Source organism: Rutidosis leptorrhynchoides, chromosome 9 (assembly GCF_046630445.1).
Source record: "Rutidosis leptorrhynchoides isolate AG116_Rl617_1_P2 chromosome 9, CSIRO_AGI_Rlap_v1, whole genome shotgun sequence".
Lineage (NCBI taxonomy): Eukaryota > Viridiplantae > Streptophyta > Magnoliopsida > Asterales > Asteraceae > Rutidosis > Rutidosis leptorrhynchoides.
Window position 1 is genome coordinate 204,294,284 of NC_092341.1, and position 22,223 is coordinate 204,316,506.

General features: G+C 34.0%; 1 protein-coding gene across 1 annotated transcript in view; it reads left to right on the forward strand.

Moving 5' to 3' along the window:
• LOC139868501 (uncharacterized) overlaps nucleotides 1-19,594 on the forward strand; it is a 60,972-nt gene extending 41,378 nt beyond the window's left edge. The window contains exons 3-4 of the mRNA XM_071856838.1: nucleotides 17,626-17,793; nucleotides 19,263-19,594. Coding sequence (XP_071712939.1) covers nucleotides 17,626-17,793; nucleotides 19,263-19,594 — 500 coding nt within the window. The remainder of the gene's footprint in view (nucleotides 1-17,625; nucleotides 17,794-19,262) is intronic.
• The last annotated feature ends 2,629 nt before the right edge of the window (nucleotides 19,595-22,223 follow it).

A 22,223-nucleotide genomic window follows, 5' to 3' on the forward strand; every position in this document is an offset into this window, starting at 1 on the left:
GAAACATTTTGTGAAGATTATGTAATCTCTAAAGTCTTAGAGATTATCTATTCTAGCCCTAACCATAAATCGGTTGAGTGAACCAAAATGATGGAAGGAAGATTAGAAACCCTGACAAGAATGGTGTGTGATTTACAAGCTAGACTTGTTTTACCAACAGCATCAACAGTACCGTTAGCGTCACCAGCACAGTCAGTGCCGTTAGCATCATCAGAATCAATAACACCTATAACATCACAAACTCCGTCAGTTCAAGAATCACTGTGGACATCATTACGAATTAATAATGCGTATATTGTATCAATGAGTTATGAAGTATTAACTCATTTCCACTGAAGGATTTATATGTATATCTTATATATATAAATTTTCAAACCATAATAAATCTTTCCATACTAAGCTATTATGTGTGGATCTTAAATACTTGGTTAATTCATATTACTAATATGCAATAATGTACGTCCTTCATCCGCAACCTAACCATCATTAACTACAATCTCTGTCTCAATTTAGTAAATTCCAATTCATAATAAATCAAGTGTATTATTCAAATATATGTTTGATTTTACACTTTCATCATCGATGTACTCGAAACTTTTCAGATAACATCATTCGTATCTTACGAAGTTCACAAGAATTCCATGAACACCAACATCATGCATCAACAAATAACGAAGTATTGATTCATAATTTCAATATTATTGAAGAAATACTTATGTAATTTCTAAAGTTTTAGGGATTACTCAATTCTAGTTTCAACCGTAAATCAAATGAGTTTAATTTAATAACAACTCATTAAATCTATGTTACAACTAAGAAAATATACACATATATATTTTCATAAAGACTGTAATAAAAATTCTATTGTACAAATATTGATTGTGAAATTTTTTTTAACGGGTAGGTAATACTCGAGAGATATATAAATTGACAATTAATATGTTACATTCTTCAAATCTGATTCAACAAATCATCCATTATACTCCCTACTTTCACAACAATATACATTCTTTTATAGAAATCAGAACAACCATTTCATCCAAACTCGATTACATATTCTGATTTTAACAGATCAGAATCCAAGTTAAGATATAACCGATACCTTTACTATTAAATCCCTATAACTTTCAAAGTTATACTTTGACTTCAAAATTGTGCTAGAACATCACTTCTACCCAGAAAAATATTCGTATTATTCAAAATTCTAGAACATCATATGTATATTAACGATTACAATTTGTGTTCAAACCCTTCGAAATTCCCGAAGATACTTCAAATAATGAACAATTGAGAAGATGATCCAACCACATATTACCCACGGTTATGTACCTGAAAAACCCTCGAAACCAAAGTCATAGTTTAACACGTATCCGTGTCAGAACCTTTGGCATTTATTAGCAAAAATAACTTTTCAATCCCTCTTCAAAGTAGACAGTTTTGTCACAGCTCCAGCAAATCAACTTCAATTATTCATTCGAATAAGCCTTACTATGATGATTACCTATTCATCATTGTTACCAGGGAACCATTTATATTCCACCACATTAGCAGTAAACTTATCAGCAACCGTAATGATCTAGGATTTTTTCGAAAAATCATTATATTTATCAAAACCCCATCATTTACTCATCTGCATATTGTAACGAGGATTGCCATACTAATCATCGGGAATTAGCAATCAGTATTTTGAAATTTCACAGCGTGTCTACGTCAACAGTTATATGTGTACATATAACGTCTATCTTTTGGACTTACATACTTTGAATGTGAAGTTTCTGAAAAACAGCCTGAACTACGAACTAGTTCTTGAAATGCTGATGAAGCAGCAAAAACTGAAAACGATCTTAACAGTAAAAAGTTTGATGATAAAGAATAGTGTGTTGGTAAAGCTCGGAAAAAGGGAAGATTTGTAACTGGAAAACAGATTGAGCAAAGTATGAAGGAGGCTGTGGACAAATCACAAAGACTGAACTTGCCTTCAAAGATTCTAAATGATTCAGTATCTGCTGAAGTCATTAACGAATACCTTGCTCCCGACTCTTAACACCTAAGGACAATATTCTTCATCATCCTCTGATATTAGAAATTTTAAGATATCATCGTATCTTTCATTATAAATATCCTCGATATTCTGAAGATATTTCCATAATTATTCTTATCTGAAATCATTTACCTCTTCGCACTATCTGTATTGCATCATAAAAGAAACTATTTTTGTTTCTAAATTCTGAAACATTTAATTTTAAAATAGGAATACTTTTGAAGTAGTGTTGGGAGCTGAAGTATGAATTAGTATAATATAATGATACTTGATCAACGTGATTATATTACAGTAATTCATGCTGAGTTTCTAAATGAAACGTGATGATTCACAGATCATAACGTCATCATGTGTCATGTTACACGACTCTTATATTCTCTTTAACCTCTAAAATATCAAGAACGTATTTCTTGATGGTTCGGTCTTTTTCGAGGTATTCTAGTAATTTGACAAGTCAAGATCATGCCATTACAATTTCCTTCTTAGAACATTAACAATATTCATTCCGAAATTCATATCTGCGAATTATGGACCATTATAAGCGGTACTTACTTGCAAGAAGAAGAAACGAAAGGACAAAGCTCCAAAATAGAAATTGGGGTATAAATCGTACAAATAAAAGAAAGCATTAACTGGAGATGACAATGATTATGGGAGACAGAAGCAGGGACATCGAAATATAAGAGAAGATATAAAACCCAACAACCACCCAGAAATTATAAACCATATATATCGATGCATATAGCAATATAAAGACACGGAAGAACTAAAAACACTATAAAACCAAGTGTATAGTAGAAGTAAATAGATTCTTCCGGCAATAGATGAAAAAGAAGAATGACTGATATGAAGGCTAGGAATATATTAAGAAGCAGAACTGGATGGAGCATATTGATGAATGCTTTAAAGTATGAGTTGAGAGAGAAATAATGGAGGGTGTGAGTTAAAAGGAAATGAGGGAGGTGGATTTATAGCGAAATATCTGACAGAGAAATTGAGATAGATTATCGCATTAAATCGAAGAGGATCATAATTTTCTTAGTCACCGAAGAATCAAATCCTATATAGATTACAAAGATTTTCTTTAAGCCGAAGATCAACCGTGATGACGTCAAAAGATAAGGCAAATATTTATTTTCTCATTTCACTCTTTTACAGTAGCTTCACTCATACGCTTCGAGAAATCGAATTATTTTACCCGTATTTCTAAATCATGATAAAATTCTATGTATCAGCTTATATTCGTCATAATAACATTCTTACTGTTATTCATGACGACCTCGATCAAATTTCGGGGACAAAATTTCTTTAACGGGTAGGTACTGTGACAACCCGAAAATTTCCGACCAAATTTAAACTTTATCTTTATATTATTCTGACACGATAAGCAAAGTCTGTAATGTTGAAATCTCAAAAACTTTGAACTATGTTTATGTATTCAATTACCCATTGACTATGCTCGACGATTCACGAACTATTATGTATGTATATATATATATATATATATATATATATATATATATATATATATATATATATATATATATATATATGTGTGTGTGTGTGTGTGTGTGTGTGATTATTAAATTGAGATATATTAATAAAATATTTAACGGTTTAGTTGATATGAATATAAGCTATGATGTAACATCCCGCCTTTTTCCGTTTACTTTTTTCGTTTATTTATTCTAAAGTCCGTTATATAATTATAACACTTTCCGTTGATACGCGTTTAAATTATCTCGTTTAGGTAATTCACGTACCCGCAACTGAACTCGAGGGACTACTTTTGCTAATTGAACAAAGATGTGACAAGATGGACTAGTCACACTCACCTCCTTTCTTTTTCCATTTCATTTTCCTTTTTCTTTAATACTTTCACCAAATTCTCTCAAACACCAATCCAAAGATTCATCATCTAAATCAAATCGAGCAAGCACCAATTCAAACAAATTACGTATTCGGAATCCTTGCATCTTCCTCTTCGAATCCATACCAACTTTACTACATTTGGGTAACTTTCTAAAATCACTAGATTTTGTGTTCTTGATGATTTTTACTTATAAAAGTGTTAATTAGTGTCTATGGCTCAAGTCTAACATGAATATATGATTTATATGTTCGATCTCGTTATTTTAAGCAACTAGCATGAACTTGAACTTTGGTATGTATGATTTGGTGATTTGGTTGCTTGAATGTTGCTAAATGTTATAAGTGCATGTTTTAATTGTGTTACTAGCATCACTAGCTTCAATTTGATGTGTAGGTTGTTTTAGAAAACTTCATAAACTTGATTATTGATCTTGGTGATGTTGGTTAGGGTTTGATAGAACTAAATGTGAACATTTGATACATTGAATGCCATGAATTGTTGTTGGTAAGTGGTTAGTTGTATTGTATGCGTAATTGTCTACGAAACGGCGTATCACATGTGTGCATTTAATTCCCGAATCATAATTGTGCATTTATGAAATTGAAGCATTAATGATGAGCATTAATTGATCATTTAATTTGGAAACTCGATATTTTCAAATGATATTTTTGATTGATGAAACGTGTTTAGTTGTGTTCCTTGTCAAATTACCTTTCCAACGATATAAGATACGTGTCGTAAGAGTTTACGGTTTGTGTTTTGTGTTTAAATGAAGTTTGGATTTGGACTTGGAAATTGAAACTAACCAGGCACCAGACCACGTTAAGTGTCGAGCCGCGGCCCCCTTTGGTCGCGGCGTGGCATTTGCCGTGTTTGGGTTCTGACCTACATGGTCAAAATTCGAAAAATGTTTGCTATGCTACGCACCTCCGATTCACATGTAACTTGTTTTAACATGCTTATATATGAATAAAAATCTCAGAAAAATAGTTCGGGACCCAACCCGAACGTGTTGACTTTTTCGTTGACTTTGACCCGACCAAAGTTGACTTTTAATCAAACTTAACCAAATACTTATGCAATCATTCTAACATGCTTTTATACTTGTACCTTGCATGAAACTTGATAATTTGATTCACATGCTATAATGATCGATTCGTAACGAGCCATAGGACTAATTGAACACTTTGACCTATCGTGTTTACCGTTATTGATACGACCTATTTATTTAGGTCAAGACTAGCTTTGTTCTTTGCACACGTTTACTTGTTGAAGTACTCTATTACTCGTGCACTCAAGGTGAGATCATAGTCCCACTTTTACTCTTTGAACTTACATTTGGGATGAGAAAACATAAACGTTTCTTTTTAACTAAGTGAACACAAGTACAGGAAAACAAACATTCTACATACGAGTTTAGAACAAAATTCTCAATTCGATTATCATTAGTTACACTTTCCGGGTGTAAGCGAGAACTTATGTTGTATGGATCCATATGGGTTTGACAAACCCTCATTCAGGCGATTCGCTACCGTCTACGAATGAAATATATTTTCGTGAAACAGCGTATGTTCTAACACTATTGTGATGGGGTTCTATGGAAGGAATGTTAAGCATTGATAATTGGGTGCTCGTGAAACAAATTTTGGAATGGTTAACTATTATTTCGATGTTACAAATCTTGTGGTTCACTTTGTAACATCCCGCCTTTTTCCGTTTACTTTTCCGTTTAACTATTTAAATTCCGTTATATGTTTATGACATCCCTCATTAATACGCGTTTTAAAAATATCTCGTTTAGGTAATTCCCGCACCCGAATGAAACTAGAGGGACCAAACTTGCCAAAGTACCAAACCTTTGACTAGGTCAAAGGTCAACACTCCATCTCCTCCATTCACTTTATCAATTTCTTTTCTCTTTTCTTTTAACACTTTCAAACTATCTCTAAAACTCCATCTCCAAGAATCATCATCTAAATTCGTTCAAGAAAGCTTCAATCAAAACAAATTACATATTTGAACTCCTTGCAACTTCCTCTTCGATTCCATACCGATTTCATCAAGTTTGGGTAACTTTCTAAAATCACTAGATTTTGTGTTCTTGATGTTTTTAACTTATAAAGTTGTTAATTAGTGTCTATGGTTCAAGTCTAACATGAATATATGATTTATATGTTCGATCTCGTTATTTTTGATAACTAGCATGAACTTGAAAGTTTGGTGTGTTTGATTGATGATTTGGTTGCTTAAATGTTGTTAAATGTTATAAATGCATGTATTAAATGTGTTCCTAACATCACTAGCTTCGATTTGATGTGTAAGTTGTTTTAGAAAACTTCATAAACTTGATTAGTGATTTTGGTGAATTTGGGTTAGGGTTTGATGAACTTGAAATGGACTTTTGATGCTTTGAATGACAAGAAATGTTAATTGTAAGTGTTAGGTTGTATTGTACACTTGATTACCTTCGAAACGGCATATCGTTCATGTAAATTGGTTTCCGAATCATCGAATTGCATTTATGAACTTGGATGCATTAAATGAGGAGCTTTGAATGTAATATTTGGTTGTTGTAAAAGTAAATGTGATTGATGAAATGTGTTTAGTTGCTTTCCTTGTCAAAATACCTTTCCGATGATATAAGATACATGTTTTGGTTGTTTGCGGGTCATAAATGGTGATTGTTTGAAGTTAGGTTCGTACATTAAACTTGAAAACTGCCAGAATTCTCTGCACAGGTAATGTCGCGGCACGCCATATGCCCGCGCGGCGCGCCAAAGTGGGCTGTCCAATTTGGTCAAATTATGAAAAATGTTTGCCATGCTACGGACCTCCGATTCACATATAACTTGTTCTAACATGCTTATACATGATTAAATACCTCAGAAAAATAGTTCGGGACCCGACCCGAACGTGTTGACTTTTTCTTTGACTTTGACCGACCAAAGTTTGACTTTTTGTCAAACTTAACCAAATGATTGTGCAATCTTTCTAACTTGTTTCTATACTAGTATCTTGCATGAAACTTGACAATTTGATTCACATGCTACATAATCGAGTCGTAACGAGCCATAGGACTAATTGAACATCTTTGACCTATCGTGTTTACCGTTATTGATACGACCTATTTGTTTAGGTCAAGACTAGCATTGTCCTTTGCATACGTTACTTTGTGAAGTACTTTTCATACGTGCACTCAAGGTGAGATCATAGTCCATCTTTCAAACAACTTTTATGCTTTAAACTATGGGATGAGAAACATATACATATCATGCTTTTACACTTTGAACACAAGTACGAAAACGAACATTCCACGTACGAGTTTGAACAAAAATCCTCAATTCAATTATCATTAGTTACACTTGCAGGGTGTAAACGTGAACTTATATTATGTGATCACAAAGGCTTGACGAGCCTCATTCGGACGGTTCGCTACCGTTAGCGGATGAAATATATTTTCGGGTCTAGTGTATGTTCTAACACTATGCAAAGGGTGCAAAACAGTTAAGTTTGATAGTTGGGTGCCCGCGAAACAAATAACAACTTTGGAATGCAAATGATTTTGATAATCATATTATATAAAATCGTGTGGTTCAAATGCAACGTTTACTAAAACACCTATGATTTCACCAACATTTTTGTTGACAGTTTTCTATATGTTTTCTCAGGTCCTTGAACGCTACTTGATACATGCTTCCGCACTCTTTTTGATACTTGCTTGGATGTTGAGTATACATGCATAGTTGGAGCGTCTTTTGACTACTTTAAATTGTGTCGCATAGGTTTCATTAATACGTTAAACATTGTAATGTAACTAGTCTTTTGAACTACATTTGTAAACTTGAAACATCCTTTTACTTATGAAATGAATGCGACATATTTTGGTCAAACGTCATGTTAAAGACTTATGACCACGTAACGGGACCTAAGTAGTCGGCGCCGTCAAACATGATTTGGTCGGGTCGCTACAGATGGTATCAGAGCGTTGGTTGTAGGGATTTAGAGTTCATTGGTGTCAACTCCGAGTCGTAGGGTACATTAGTGGATCTAGACTACAACCTGCATATTTACTGAAGTAGGAATTACTTGACTATTTGTGCATTATACTCGAACTCTTCTATCATATCTGATTCTTATTCAATCTTAATCTCACGTTACTTGATTTAATTGACGCGCCACCTTAACTATATGAAATAGTGTCGAATGCACATATGAATTAGGGTGATGTAATTTCCGGGATTATATTACGGTGACTCATATGAACATTCCGACATAAAGAATTTAAGGCGAGTCAAGGAAAATTTTTCTCTATCCTTATTCCATATCATGATTAGTATTATTGAAAATACTAATCAAAGGTATTCTTGTGTTTTGAAGGAACAATGCCTCCTCGTCGTGTGCCACACCATGAGACTCCCGAAAAAGCTCTACAACGAATGATAGCCACCGTCGTGGATGCGACCATGGCCGGTCACTCCTCCAACAACAACAATAACACCCACCACAACAACAACAATCAAGGGGCCGGTAACTCAAGCGAAGGGTGCTCCTACAAAGCTTTTATGGGGTGCAAACCTCATACTTTTGATGGGACCGGGGGACCGATTGTGCTCACCTGATGGTTTGAGCAAACGGAAGCCGTCTTTAGCATAAGCGGTTGTCGGGACCAAGACAAGGTCAAATATTCCACCCACACCTTTGCCGGTATCGCCCTCACATGGTGGAACACGTATGTACAATCGGTGGGTACCGATGAAGCTCACGCCCTCTCTTGGGCCGATTTAAGGGAAAGGTTGATTGTCAAATTTTTCCCTCGTGAAGAAACCCGAAAGCTCGAACAAGACCTAAGAACTTTAAAGGCGGTCGGAAACGATCTCAAGGCCTACAATCAACGATTCGCCGAGCTATCCTTGATGTGTCCCAACCTCGTGAACCCCGAATCTCAAAGGGTTGAACTCTATATGGATGGTCTTCCAAAGAGCATCAAACAAGGAGTGATGTCATCCAAACCCGCTAACCTATAACATGCCTTAAACATGGCCTGCCAATTGATCGAAACGGTTGAAGAAATCGAAGTTCCGGCACCTAAGGCCGAGGATAAAACGGGCGGCAACAAAAGAAAATGGGAAGCCCCCCAATCAAGCAACAACTACAACAACAACTTCATCAAAAAGCCTTACACCTCAGATGCCAAGAAAAGTTATGGCAGAAATAAACCCTTTTGCAACAAATGCCACAAACACCACTATGGTAAATGTAGCAATCTATTTTACCACCGGTGCTAAAGGGGTGGTCATGTTGCCAACGATTGTAGAAGTGCCGCCCCCGTCACTCAAAAGGTGCCCAATGCACCAAAATCGGGTACTTGTTATGAATGTGGCCAAACGGGTCATTTTAGAAATGCATGTCCGAAGAAGAAAGCTAACCCCAACACACGCGGCTGAGCTTTCAACATCAACACCAAGGAAGCCCGAGAGGACAATGAATTAGTCACGGGTACGTTTCTCCTCAACAACACTTATGTTACTTTGCACTTAAAATGTTACTTTACACGACACATGATCTCGAACTCCGGAGCCGTTATCTTTGCACTTAAAATGTGGTGACACTATCTTTATGGAACCAAAAGTACCATCTTCACCGATCACAAAAGCCTTCAACACATTTTCGATCAAAAGCAACTAAACATGAGACAACGACGGTGGATTGAAACTTTAAACGATTATGATTGTGAGCTTCGTTACCATCCCGGGAAGGCAAACGTAGTAGCCAATGCCTTAAGTCGAAAAGAAAGAGTGGTGCCTCTTCGTGTCCGAGCTTTAAAATTCACCATTCACACCAACCTCAATAGTCAAATTCGTGTAGCCCAAGACGAGGCTCTCAAGGATGAAAACATCTCTCTCGAACACTTGAACGTCCTCACCTCTCGATTCAAAGTTAAAGAAACACGACTCCGATATTTCGCCGGAAGGATTTGGGTACCTAGTTATGAGGACTTGCAAAGCCTTATTTTAGATGAAGCCCATAAGTCAAGATATTCGATTCACCCCAGTGCCAATAAGATGTACCACGACCTTAAAGAACAATATTGGTGGTCGAACATTAAAAAGGACGTTGCTACTTACATTGGAAAGTGCTTAACTTGCTCCAAAGTCAAAGCCGAACATCAAAGACCGTCCGGACTACTTCAACAACCCGAAATCCCGCAATGGAAGTGGGAAAGGATAACGATGGATTTTATCACCAAACTACCAAAGACGGTTGGCGGTTTTGGGTTATTATTGACCGTGTCACCAAATCCGCGCACTTCCTAGCCATGAAGGAAATCGACAACATGGAGAAACTCGCACAACTTTACATTAAAGAAATCATAGCCCGACACGGTGTACCCTTATCGATTATCTCCGACCGAGATGGCCGTTTTGTTTCTAGATTTTGGCGTACCTTATAAGAAGCATTGGGGACGCGTTTAGACATGAGCACCACATATCATCCACAAACCGACGGACAAAGCGAACGCACAATTCATACCTTGGAAGACACGCTACGAGCTTGTGTTGTCAACTTTGAAAAAGCTTGGGATAAGCACTTGCCTCTCGCCGAATTCTCCTACAACAATAGTTATCACGCGAGTATTAACGTCGCACCATTCGAAGCTTTATATGGTCGAAAATGTCGTTCACCTCTTTGTTGGGCCGAAGTAGGCGACACACAAATCACCAGACCCGAACTCATTCATGAAACAACTGAGAAGATCATTCAAATCCGAGATAGGCTTAAGACGGCCCGAAGTCGTCAAAAGAGCTATACCGACAAACGACGCAATGATCTTGAATTTCAAGTCGGTGATCGCGTAATGTTAAAGGTCGCGCCTTGGAAAGGTGTAATCCGTTTCGAAAAATGCGGGAAGCTAAATCCGCGGTATATTGGTCCTTTCGAAATCTTGGAGCGTGTCGGAACCGTTGCTTATCGTTGAGATCTTCCGCCTCAATTGAGCTCCGTTCATCCTACTTTCCATGTATCCAACTTGAAAAAGTGCCTTGCCAAACCCGATATCGTCATTCCTCTCGAGGAGCTTACTATTGATGACAAACTTCATTTTGTGGAGGAACCGGTTGAAATTGTGGACACCTCCGTCAAAACGTTAAAACAAAGCCGAATTCCAATTGTCAAGGTCCGTTGGAATGCCAAAAGGGACCCGAGTTTACTTGGGAAAGACAAGATCAAATGCAAAGGAAGTATCCTTATCTATTCGTGAATTCGGAAACGCAAGATCCCGAGGAAGAAACAACGACTACTACGCCTACTTAAATTTCGGGACAAAATTTCTTTTAAGGAGTAGGTAATGTAACATCCCGCCTTTTTCCGTTTACTTTTTCCGTTTACTTATTCTAAAGTCCGTTATATAATTATAATACTTTCCGTTGATACGCGTTTAAATTATCTCGTTTAGGTAATTCACACACCCGCCACCAAACTTGAGGGACTAGTTTCTCCAATTGAATAAAGATGTGACTAGATGGACTAGTCACACCCACCTCCTTTCTTTTTCCATTTCATTTTCCTTTTTCTTTAATACTTTCACCAAATTCTCTCAAACAACTATCAAAAGATTCATCATCTAAATCAAATTGAGCAAGCACCAATCCAAACAAATTACGTATTCGGAATCCTTGCATCTTCCTCTTCAAATCCATACCAACTTTATAGCATTTGGGTAACTTTCTAAAATAACTAGATTTTGTGTTCTTGATGATTTTTACTTATAAAAGTGTTAATTAGTGTCTATGGCTCAAGTCTAACATGAATATATCATTTATATGTTCGATCTCGTTATTTTAAGCAACTAGCATGAACTTGAACTTTGGTGTGTTTGATTTGGTGATTTGGTTGCTTGAATGTTGCTAAATGTTATAAGTGCATGTTTTAATTGTGTTACTAGCATCACTAGCTTCAATTTGATGTGTAGGTTGTTTAAGAAAACTTCATAAACTTGATTATTGATCTTAGTGATGTTGGTTAGGGTTTGATAGAACTAAATGTGAACATTTGATGCATTGAATGCCATGAATTGTTGTTGGTAAGTGTTTAGTTGCATTGTATGCGTAATTATCTACGAAACGGCGTATCACATGTGTGCATTTAATTCCCGAATCATAATTGTGCATTTATGAAATTGAAGCATTAATGATGAGCATTAATTGATCATTTAATTTGGAAACTCGATATTTTCAAATGATGTTTTTGATTGATGAAACGTGTTTAGTTGTGTTCCTTGTCAAATTACCTTTCCAACGATATAAGATACGTGTCGTAAGAGTTTACGGTTTATGTTTTGTGTTTAAATGAAGTTTGGATTTGGACTTGGAAATTGAAACTAACCAGGCACCAGACCACGTTAAGTGTCGCGGAGCGGCCCCCTTTGGTCGCGGCGCGGCATTTGCCGTGTTTGGGTTCTGACCTAAATGGTCAAAATTCGAAAATTTTTTGCTATGCTACGTAACTCCGATTCACATGTAACTTGTTCTAACATGCTTATATATGAATAAAAACCTCAGAAAAATAGTTCGGGACCCGACCCGAACGTGTTGACTTTTTTGTTGACTTTGACCCGACCAAAGTTGACTTTTAATCAAACTTAACCAAATACTTATGCAATCATTCTAACATGCTTTTATACTTATACCTTGCATGAAACTTGATAATTTGATTCACATGCTATAATGATCGAGTCGTAACGAGCCATAGGACTAATTGAACACTTTGACCTATCGTGTTTACCGTTATTGATACGACCTATTTGTTTAGGTCAAGACTAGCTTTGTTCTTTGCACACGTTTACTTGTTGAAGTACTATATTACTCGTGCACTCAAGGTGAGATCATAGTCCCACTTTTACTCTTTGAACTTACATTTATGATGAGAAAACCTAAACGTTTCTTTTTAACTAAGTGAACAGAAGTACAGGAAAACAAACATTCTACATACGAGTTTAGAACAAAATTCTCAATTCGATTATCATTAGTTACACTTACCGGGTGTAAGTGAGAACTTATGTTGTATGGATCCATATGGGTTTGACAAACCCTCATTCAGGCGGTTCGCTACCGTCTACGAATGAAATATATTTTCATGAAACAGTGTATCTTCTAACACTATTGTGATGGGGTTCTATGGAAGGAATGTTAAGCATTGATAATTGGGTGCTCGTGAAACAAATTTTGGAATGGTTAACTATTATTTCGATGTTACAAATCTTGTGGTTTACTTGTACTTACTTACTTAAACCTATGATTTCACTACAGATTTCTATGTTTTTCTCAGGTCCTTAAACGTTTTGTGATACATGCTTCCGCTCATTACTTTTGATACTTGCTTGGATGTCGAGTATACATGCATACGTGGAGCGTCTTTTGGCTACTATTAAATTATGTCGCATATGTTTCATTTGTACTTTAAACTTTGTAACGTAACTAGTTGTCGAACTACTTTGTAAACCTTGAAACATCTTTACTTTTGAAATGAATGCGACATACTTTTGGTCAATGTTGTTTTAAAGACTTATGACCACGTAACGGGACCTAAGTAGACGGCGCCGTCAATGACAATTTTTTCGGGTCGCTACATATGAGATCTATTTTATGATTTGGAAACGTTATCAAAGTGTTGAATGAATAATACTTTACATGAACGTATTTGTTTCGATATAAGTTTAATATATTTATCGACAAGATTAAAAGATAATATCAAATGATTGAGTTATCTAATACATTGTGTTATGATTACGGGTCTCCATTAAGAGGCCTACTTTGATTTAAGAAATCTTTTCTTTTTAACGGTATTCGGAATAAATGGTAAAGTGATTACAAGTAAGAACAAATGTGTCAATTAACGAAAGTTAGAAAAAAAGTTAGTGGAGAATTGAATTTCATAATATTTGATTGATCTATTTTCAAACGTGCGGAAACGCTTTTCGACCCAATAGAATTTGATTATGAAAATATTTTGTTTAAATAACATAATTTGAATATATAAATAGGATATCAATTATTAGAATTAAATATATAAAGAACTCGCAACCTGTAATTTAAAATGTGTTTATGAATATTAAAAATATATATATGATTTTAAAATACACGGTGATTTGGAAATGAGTTCTATAAATTTCAGGCTTACTGAAAATGTATTTAGGATCTAGTTATTAATTTTTAGCACTTTTTATATTTTAACCAGAATTGAGAGGGACAGTTGATGTATTTTATTTTATTTTATTTATTTAATAATAAAACAAACCTCCGACTACTAATTACATCGAATACTATTTAAGTTACTATTTGAAACATTTGATAATTAATATTAATTGTTCACTGTGTTGTTGTTTGAACTCACAAAATATAGTTATATATTCATACACGTTCAATTATGTGTTTTGTTTCTTTCAGACAAATCTAATTTTATATATATATATATATATATATATATATATATATATATATATATATATATATATATATATATATATATATATATATATATATACATGCATATTGAGTGAATCATGAAATAGGAGAAACCCACTATCACAAGACTTTCTGCCATTTGTTACTTTACTAATTTAATTCTATTCTTAACATGTGATTTAAAATGAGTATTATATTATTATATACTAATTATTATATTAGTTTATTTATTATTATCATTAATATTTATAATTATTATTATTATTATTATTATTTTTATTAATAATGTTAAATGTTAATAGTATTATTATATTATTAATTATTAATTATTAATTATTAAAAGTAAATTAAAATATAGAATAGATAAGTTATTTATACGCGTGATTATCTAATCAGATTTATTATCTTATTTTTTTCTGTTTTTACACTCCCTGCTCGTGAACCATTGTCGACCACGATCATCACTACAAAACAACTCGTGATCAATTTCTGTTAGTACATCAATCGTTCTTTACATACTAAAAATCTCAGGTTGCTGTTCAGAAAATAATACAGAAACTTGAAGAAACCAATTCGGTTTCCTCTGTTCTTGATCGAGGTAAACAAAAGCCCAAATTCAAATCAATCATTAAAATTCAAGAATACATATGTGTTAGGAATTATTAAGTCAGTCTATCTGCAGAATATCAAGTCTAAATTTTTCGTAACGAATCCAAATTCTTGAGTCAAAGTTATTTTTCTAAAAAGTCAACCTTTGTGTTCTTCGTGAAATTTGAGTTTGTTTCGAAGTTTCTGAACAAATTGATGATTTATAAAGATTATAGGAACGATTTGAAACAAATTTGGTGTTGTAATCTTTGGCTAAAACATTACCAAATTCAAAATCAATTTTTTTTTATTTATACAGCGACGGTAGCAGCAAGGTTTTTATTTTATTTTATATTTTTTTTGTCTTCTAATCAATCAAGAACGATACCTTCTAATTCTCTGTTTGTTTACAAGTGCTAAATGAAACCACAAATCCGTTATTTTGGTCTTGAACTTCTCTGGTCGATTTGATTATTATTGAAGAAGATGATGAAACAGATTTACGGGTTATATGAATATGGAATGGGTATAAACACAGAAAAACGAATTGGTCCAGATGGTTAGGCTGTTGTGTTGTTGAGCGGGAGGTCACGGGTTCGAGTCTGGTTCAGTGCATTCTTTTTAGGAAAGCTAGTTAAGGTAGTTTTTTTTTTCTTATAATTATTATTATTATTATTATTATTATTATTATTATTATTATTATTATTATTATTATTATTATTATTATTATTATTATTATTATTATTATTATTATTATTATTATTATTATTATTATTATTATTATTATTATTTTATTATTTTATTATTATTATTATTATTATTATTATTATTATTATTATTATTATTATTATTATTATTATTATTATTATTATTATTATTATTGTTATAATTATTAGCAATTGTATTATCATTAAGTTTATTATTATCATTATTAGTAGTAATATAATTATTAGTATTATTAATTTACACTTATTATTATTAGTATAATTATTACTACTAAATATTATTATTATTGTTACTAGTATTGTTAATTTTAGATATTATTATTACTACTACTAATATAAGTAACATGAGAAAGATTATCATTTTACTAATCTTTATGATGATTATAGTTACAAACATGATTATTATTTCATTGTTATGAAATTTGTTATAACTTTAAATTATAGTAACTATAGATATAGATTACAAATTTAATACGATGTTATGATAAAATTTATTATGACCAACACTGTTATTATTATTATCATTATGTTATCAAACTAAAGTATCATTATTTTTTAAAATTTTCAAAGTTATTACTTTTATTAAAACTATCATTAACAGCAAAATTAATATTTTTACCGTTATAATTATTAATATCATAATTATTATCATTAATAGAATTATTAACATTATCATCTTATTAGTAATACTAAGTATTATAATTATTATTATTTTTATTATTAATATTACTCTAGTAATACTATAACTATTATTTTGTAAACAAAAGATTATGTATATAAAAAAATATATATATAATAACCATAACTTAAATATATAAATACTTTATTTAAAATATACAAATTGAATATATGATAAAATATATAAGTTAGTAATATAGAAATTATCACTAATAATAATATAAATATTCGCTCGATTACGGTTATATGTATTAATGAATATACAAATGATATAGGTTCGTGAATCCGAGGCCAACCCTATACTTGTTCAATGTCGTCATATGTATTTTTACTACAAAATACATTACAGTGAGTTTCATTTGCTTCCTTTTTAAATGCTTTTGCAATATATATTTTTGGGACTGAGAATACATGCGCTTTTATAAATGTTTGACGAAATAGACACAAGTAATTGAAACTACATTCTATGATTGAATTGTTATACCGGATATCACCCTTGTTGAACTTGGTAGCCTAAGAATTGGTGTTTATTATAATTACCACCAATTGACGAGAATCCTAAAGATAGATCTATGGGCTTTGACATGCCCCAGTCAGAGAATTTGAACTGCTTTAGTACTTCGATATTTATATATGGGGATATTCTAGATGCATTTGTTAATATCGGTTACCAGGTGTTCAATCCATATGAATGAATTTTAAACACTTGCGAGTGTATGATTATTGAACAAATGAAATCTTGTGGTCTATTAGAATTATGGAAATGATTGATTATGATAAACTAATGAACTCACCAACCTTTTGGTTGACACTTTAAAGCATGTTTATTCTCAGGTATGAAAGAAATCTTCCGCTGTGCATTTGCTTATTTTAAGGATATTACTTGGAGTCATTCATGACATATTTCAAAAGACGTTGTATTCGAGTCGTTGAGTTCATCAAGATTTTTATTAAGTCAATTATAGTTGGATATATTATGAAATGGTATGCATGCCGTCAACTTTCGATGTAAATGAAAGTTTGTCTTTTTAAAACGAATGTAATGTTTGTAAAATGTATCATATAGAGGTCAAGTACCTCGCGATGTAATCAACTATTGTGAATCGTGTATAATCGATATGGACTTCGTTCAGATGGATTAGAACGGGTCATGAAATTATGTACTTTGTGATTCTGGTGCTGATAGGAGTTTTGTGTCTAAGGATTTTTGCCATAATATCAAGAAACCTGTATCGTCATTAGAAAACTTGTACTCTATAGAACTAGGGAATGGTAATCTAATGAAAGCTGATCAAATTTATCGTGGTTGTACTTTTAACTTGACTGGGAAATCTTTTAGTATTGATGTGATGCCGATTAAGTTGGGAAGTTTTGACCTTGTGATCGGAATGGACTGGTTATCCGAGAATAGAGCCGACATTGCCGAAGGTGAGCCTTTGATGGTGTATGGAGAGAGGAGTAATACACCGATGCATTTCATTAATTGTTTGAAGCGCAAAAACACATAAGAAAGGGTTGTCTTGCAATGTTGGTTCACGTAAGTAAAATGAACCTGAAGCCAAGAAACTCGAAGATGTGCCGATTGTCAGAGACTTTCCTGATGTTTTTCCGGAGGAGTTACCAGGACTTCCACCGCATAGAGATGTGGAATTTCAGATTGACTTAATGCATGGAGCAGCACCTGTAGCGCGCGCACCGTATAGACTTGCACCATCTGAGCTGCAAGAGTTGTCTAGTCAGTTACAAGAGCTTTTAGACAAGGGATTCATCCGACCGAGTTTTTCACCATGGGGAGCTCCAGTTCTTTTTGTTAAGAAGAAGGATAGATCTATGAGACTTTGTATAGATTATAGAGAACTAAATAAGCTGACTACCAAGAATAGATATCCGTTACCGAGGATCGATGATCTGTTTGATTAGTTGCAAGGATCAGGATGTTACTCTAAGATTGATCTGAGGTCAGGTTACCATCAGATGAGAGTAAAGGAGACAGATATACCGAAGACATCGTTCAGAACACGCTACGGACATCATGAATTTAAAGTAATGCCATTTGGTTTAACGAACGCACCGACAGTGTTCATGGATCTCATGAACCGTGTGTGTAAGCCATACCTAGACAGATTGTTATTGTGTTCATTGATGATATTCTGGTATATTCAAAGAACGAGAAGGAACATGAACAACATCTCCGTTTGATACTTGAGATGCTCAGGAAAGAGCAGTTGTATGCTAAGTTGTCGAAGTGTGACTTTTGGATGCAAGAAGTTTAATTTTTGGGTCATATCGTGGTATTAATGGTATTCAAGTTGATCCTACGAAGATAGAAACGGTAAGGAAATGGGAGACTCCTAAGTCGCCAACGCAGATTCGGCAATTCTTAGGTCTCGTTGGTTATTATAGGAGATTCATTGAGAGATTTTCTACTATTGCCCGACCGTTGACAGCATTGACTCACAAGGGTAAAAAGTATGAATGGACTGAGCAACATGAGTCTGCATTTCAGTTGTTAAAACAGAAATTGACTACTGCTCCAATTTTGTCTTTACCAGAAGGGAATGAAGATTTTGTGATTTACTGTGATGCTTCACGACAAGGTTTTGGTTGCGTGTTGATGCAACGGAAGAAAGTGATTGCCTATGGGTCACGACAGTTGAAGATTCATGAGCGGAACTATACGACACACGATTTGAAACTTGGTGCTGTGGTGTTTGCACTGAAGATGTGGAGACACTACTTGTATGGTACTAAGTTTACGATTTTCACCGATCACAAGAGCTTGCAACATATCTTCGATCAGAAACAGCTCAATATGAGACAGAGACGTTAGGTAGAACTGCTGAACGACTATGACTGTGAGATTCGCTATCATCCTGGCAAGGCTAATGTTGTTGCAGATGCCTTGAGTAGGAAAGAGAAGGTTAAACCTCTTCGAGTTAGAGCGCTGAATATGACTGTACGAATGAACCTTACTTCTCAGATACGTAATGCACAACTTGAGGCGTTAATGCAAGAGAATATTGCTATTGAATCACTCAAGGGCCTAGATAAGCAGTTTGCCATTAGAGATGATGAAACTCATTACTTTGCTTACAGAATTTGTGTACCGAAATTTGACGGACTAAAGGAACTAGTGCTAGATGAGGCACACAAGTCAAGATACTCTATTCACCCCGGATCCGAAAAATGTATCAAGATCTTAAGGCACTATATTGGTGGCCCAATCTGAAAGACGATGTTGCTACCTACGTTAGTAAATGTTTGACATGTGCTAAGGTCAAGGCAGAACATCATAGACCGTCAGGACTGCTGACACAACCAGAGATTCCCCAGTGGAAATGGGAATGTATTGCAATGGACTTCATTACTAAGTTACCCAGGACTGTGGAAGGTTACGATACTATTTGGGTTACCGTTGATCATCTCACAAAATCTGCTCATTTTCTACCAATTAAGGAGACGGATAAGATGGAAAACTTGGCATAGGTTTACCTAAAGGAAGTGGTTTCCAGACATGGTGTGCCGATATCTATTATCTCTGACAGAGACAGCAGATTTACATCTAGATTTTGGCAAACATTACAAAAAGCAATGGGAACTCGACTCGATATGAGTACTACGTATCATCCGCAGACAGATGGCCAAAGCGAAAGAACCATCCAAACTTTAGAGGACATGTTGAGAGCATGTGTTATTGATTTTGGGAACGGATGGGATAGGCACTTACAGTTGGCAGAATTCTCGTACAACAATAGTTATCACGCGAGTATTAAGGCCGCACCTTTCGAGATGCTATATGAGAGAAAGTGTAGATCACTGATATGTTGGAGTGAATTGGGGGATAGTCAATTGACAGGTCCTGAGATTATTCACGAGACTACTGAAAAGATTGTACAAATTCAAGAGAGGTTGAAAACTGCTCGAAGCCGACAAAAGAGCTATGCTGATAATCGAAGACGACCTCTAGAATTTCAAGTTAGTGACAAAGTCATGCTGAAAGTATCACCTTGGAAAGGTGTAGTACGTTTTGGAAAACGAGGCAAGTTAAGTCCAAGGTAAGTTGAACCCTTTGAGATTACTGAACGGGTTGGACCCGTAGCATATAGATTGACTTTACCTCAAGAACTTAGCGAGATTCACGATACGTTTCACGTGTCAAGCTTGAAGAAGTGTTTGGCAGACGAGAAATTGATAATTTCTCTGGACGAGATACAAGTAGATCCTAAACTTCATTTCGTAGAAGAACCTGTTGAGATCATGGACCGTCAGGTCAAACTCCTAAAGCAGAGCAACATACCGATTGTGAAAGTTCGATGGAACGCACGAAGAGGACCGAAATTCACATGGGAACGTGAAGACGGGAAGCAAAAGTATCCGTAACTGTTTCCTAACGAGACAACTTCGGCGGACGTGCACTAAATTTTGGGACGAAATTTCATTAACGGTGAGGTAATGTAATCCCCTAGCTATTTCCGTTAAGCTTTGTTAACTGTCCGTTAAAGTATTTAACGGTGTTTACTTTCTATTCGTGTATTTAATTGAATTAAATGCATACTTGAGTTCATGATGAACTAACATATTTAATATATAATTACATTAGCCGAAAAACTTATTTCATAATTTGAAATACTGAGAAAACGACAAGGTTTTGAAAACTGCAACAGAGGTCTCACGAGACTGTCGGGTAATTGAAATTAACAAAACTTTTAATCTTTGACATCATCATCAAACTAATTAAATAAATAAACTTACAATGATCAAGGACTAAATCGTATATTATAAAATAAGAAAATCAAAATAGATAATGATATATATATATATATATATATATATATATATATATATATATATATATATATATATATATATATATATATATATATATATATATATATATTAAAGCTTATCTAATACATATCATTTAGACACAAATTTCCACACATGGAACCTACTAGTTTTAACCTTAAGGAAAAGACACACTTAAAGTAGCCAAGATTTTCAACATTCATGGGCTACTATTATTTTAATTACACACGAGTTTTATTACCCATCGTTTATTCTAAAAGGACTCTAGAAAGTGATGTATTTACATAAATAATATTATAATACATATTGAAATATAAGGACTAAAAATGTAAATGTGGAATCCATTTCATTCATTCAATTCATATTCATATTTAAGTAAATGAACGTGTCACTTTCAACTTTAGTTGGCCAATTATATAATACATGATATGATCTCATATCCCTTGAATATAGGAATCATGTCCCTTGTAGTATATCGCTTACATTTAATATGAGATATGCTAAATATTAAATATGATATTGTCTAAAATAAATATTTATTAATTTGTAAGCCATGAGTCTATATATATACACCCTCAAAACCTCATTATTTATTCACCACCATAAACTTGTTATTTTCAAAAACCTTGAACGTCAAATTTGTTCCTTGCATCATTCTACATCTAGTAATGTGTGTTGATTGTCCTACAAAGGTATAATTGCAAACTTTAAATTTATAAATCTGATTTTTAATGTTAATCTTATGAATTAGATGTTCTATTGCTCAATTGGTCGTGTTTGTACATGTAATTAATCATTATATTGTCCGATTTGCGAGTTAGGGTTTAATCACGAATTGTATTGCTATGCTACTGGTTTTTGTGACTTTTTTTTTCTGTAAATGTAAAGTATTTAGATGGATATCTATTGAAAAACTATTGAGTTTCCTCGCTTAAATCGCATGATTTCGTTTTGTATAGCTTAAGTTATGATCGTTTGAAGTTTCGGTATGTAATTAGGCTATAATATGAAAACTACAATTTGTGTGAATTGGTTTGGCTTATGAACTAATG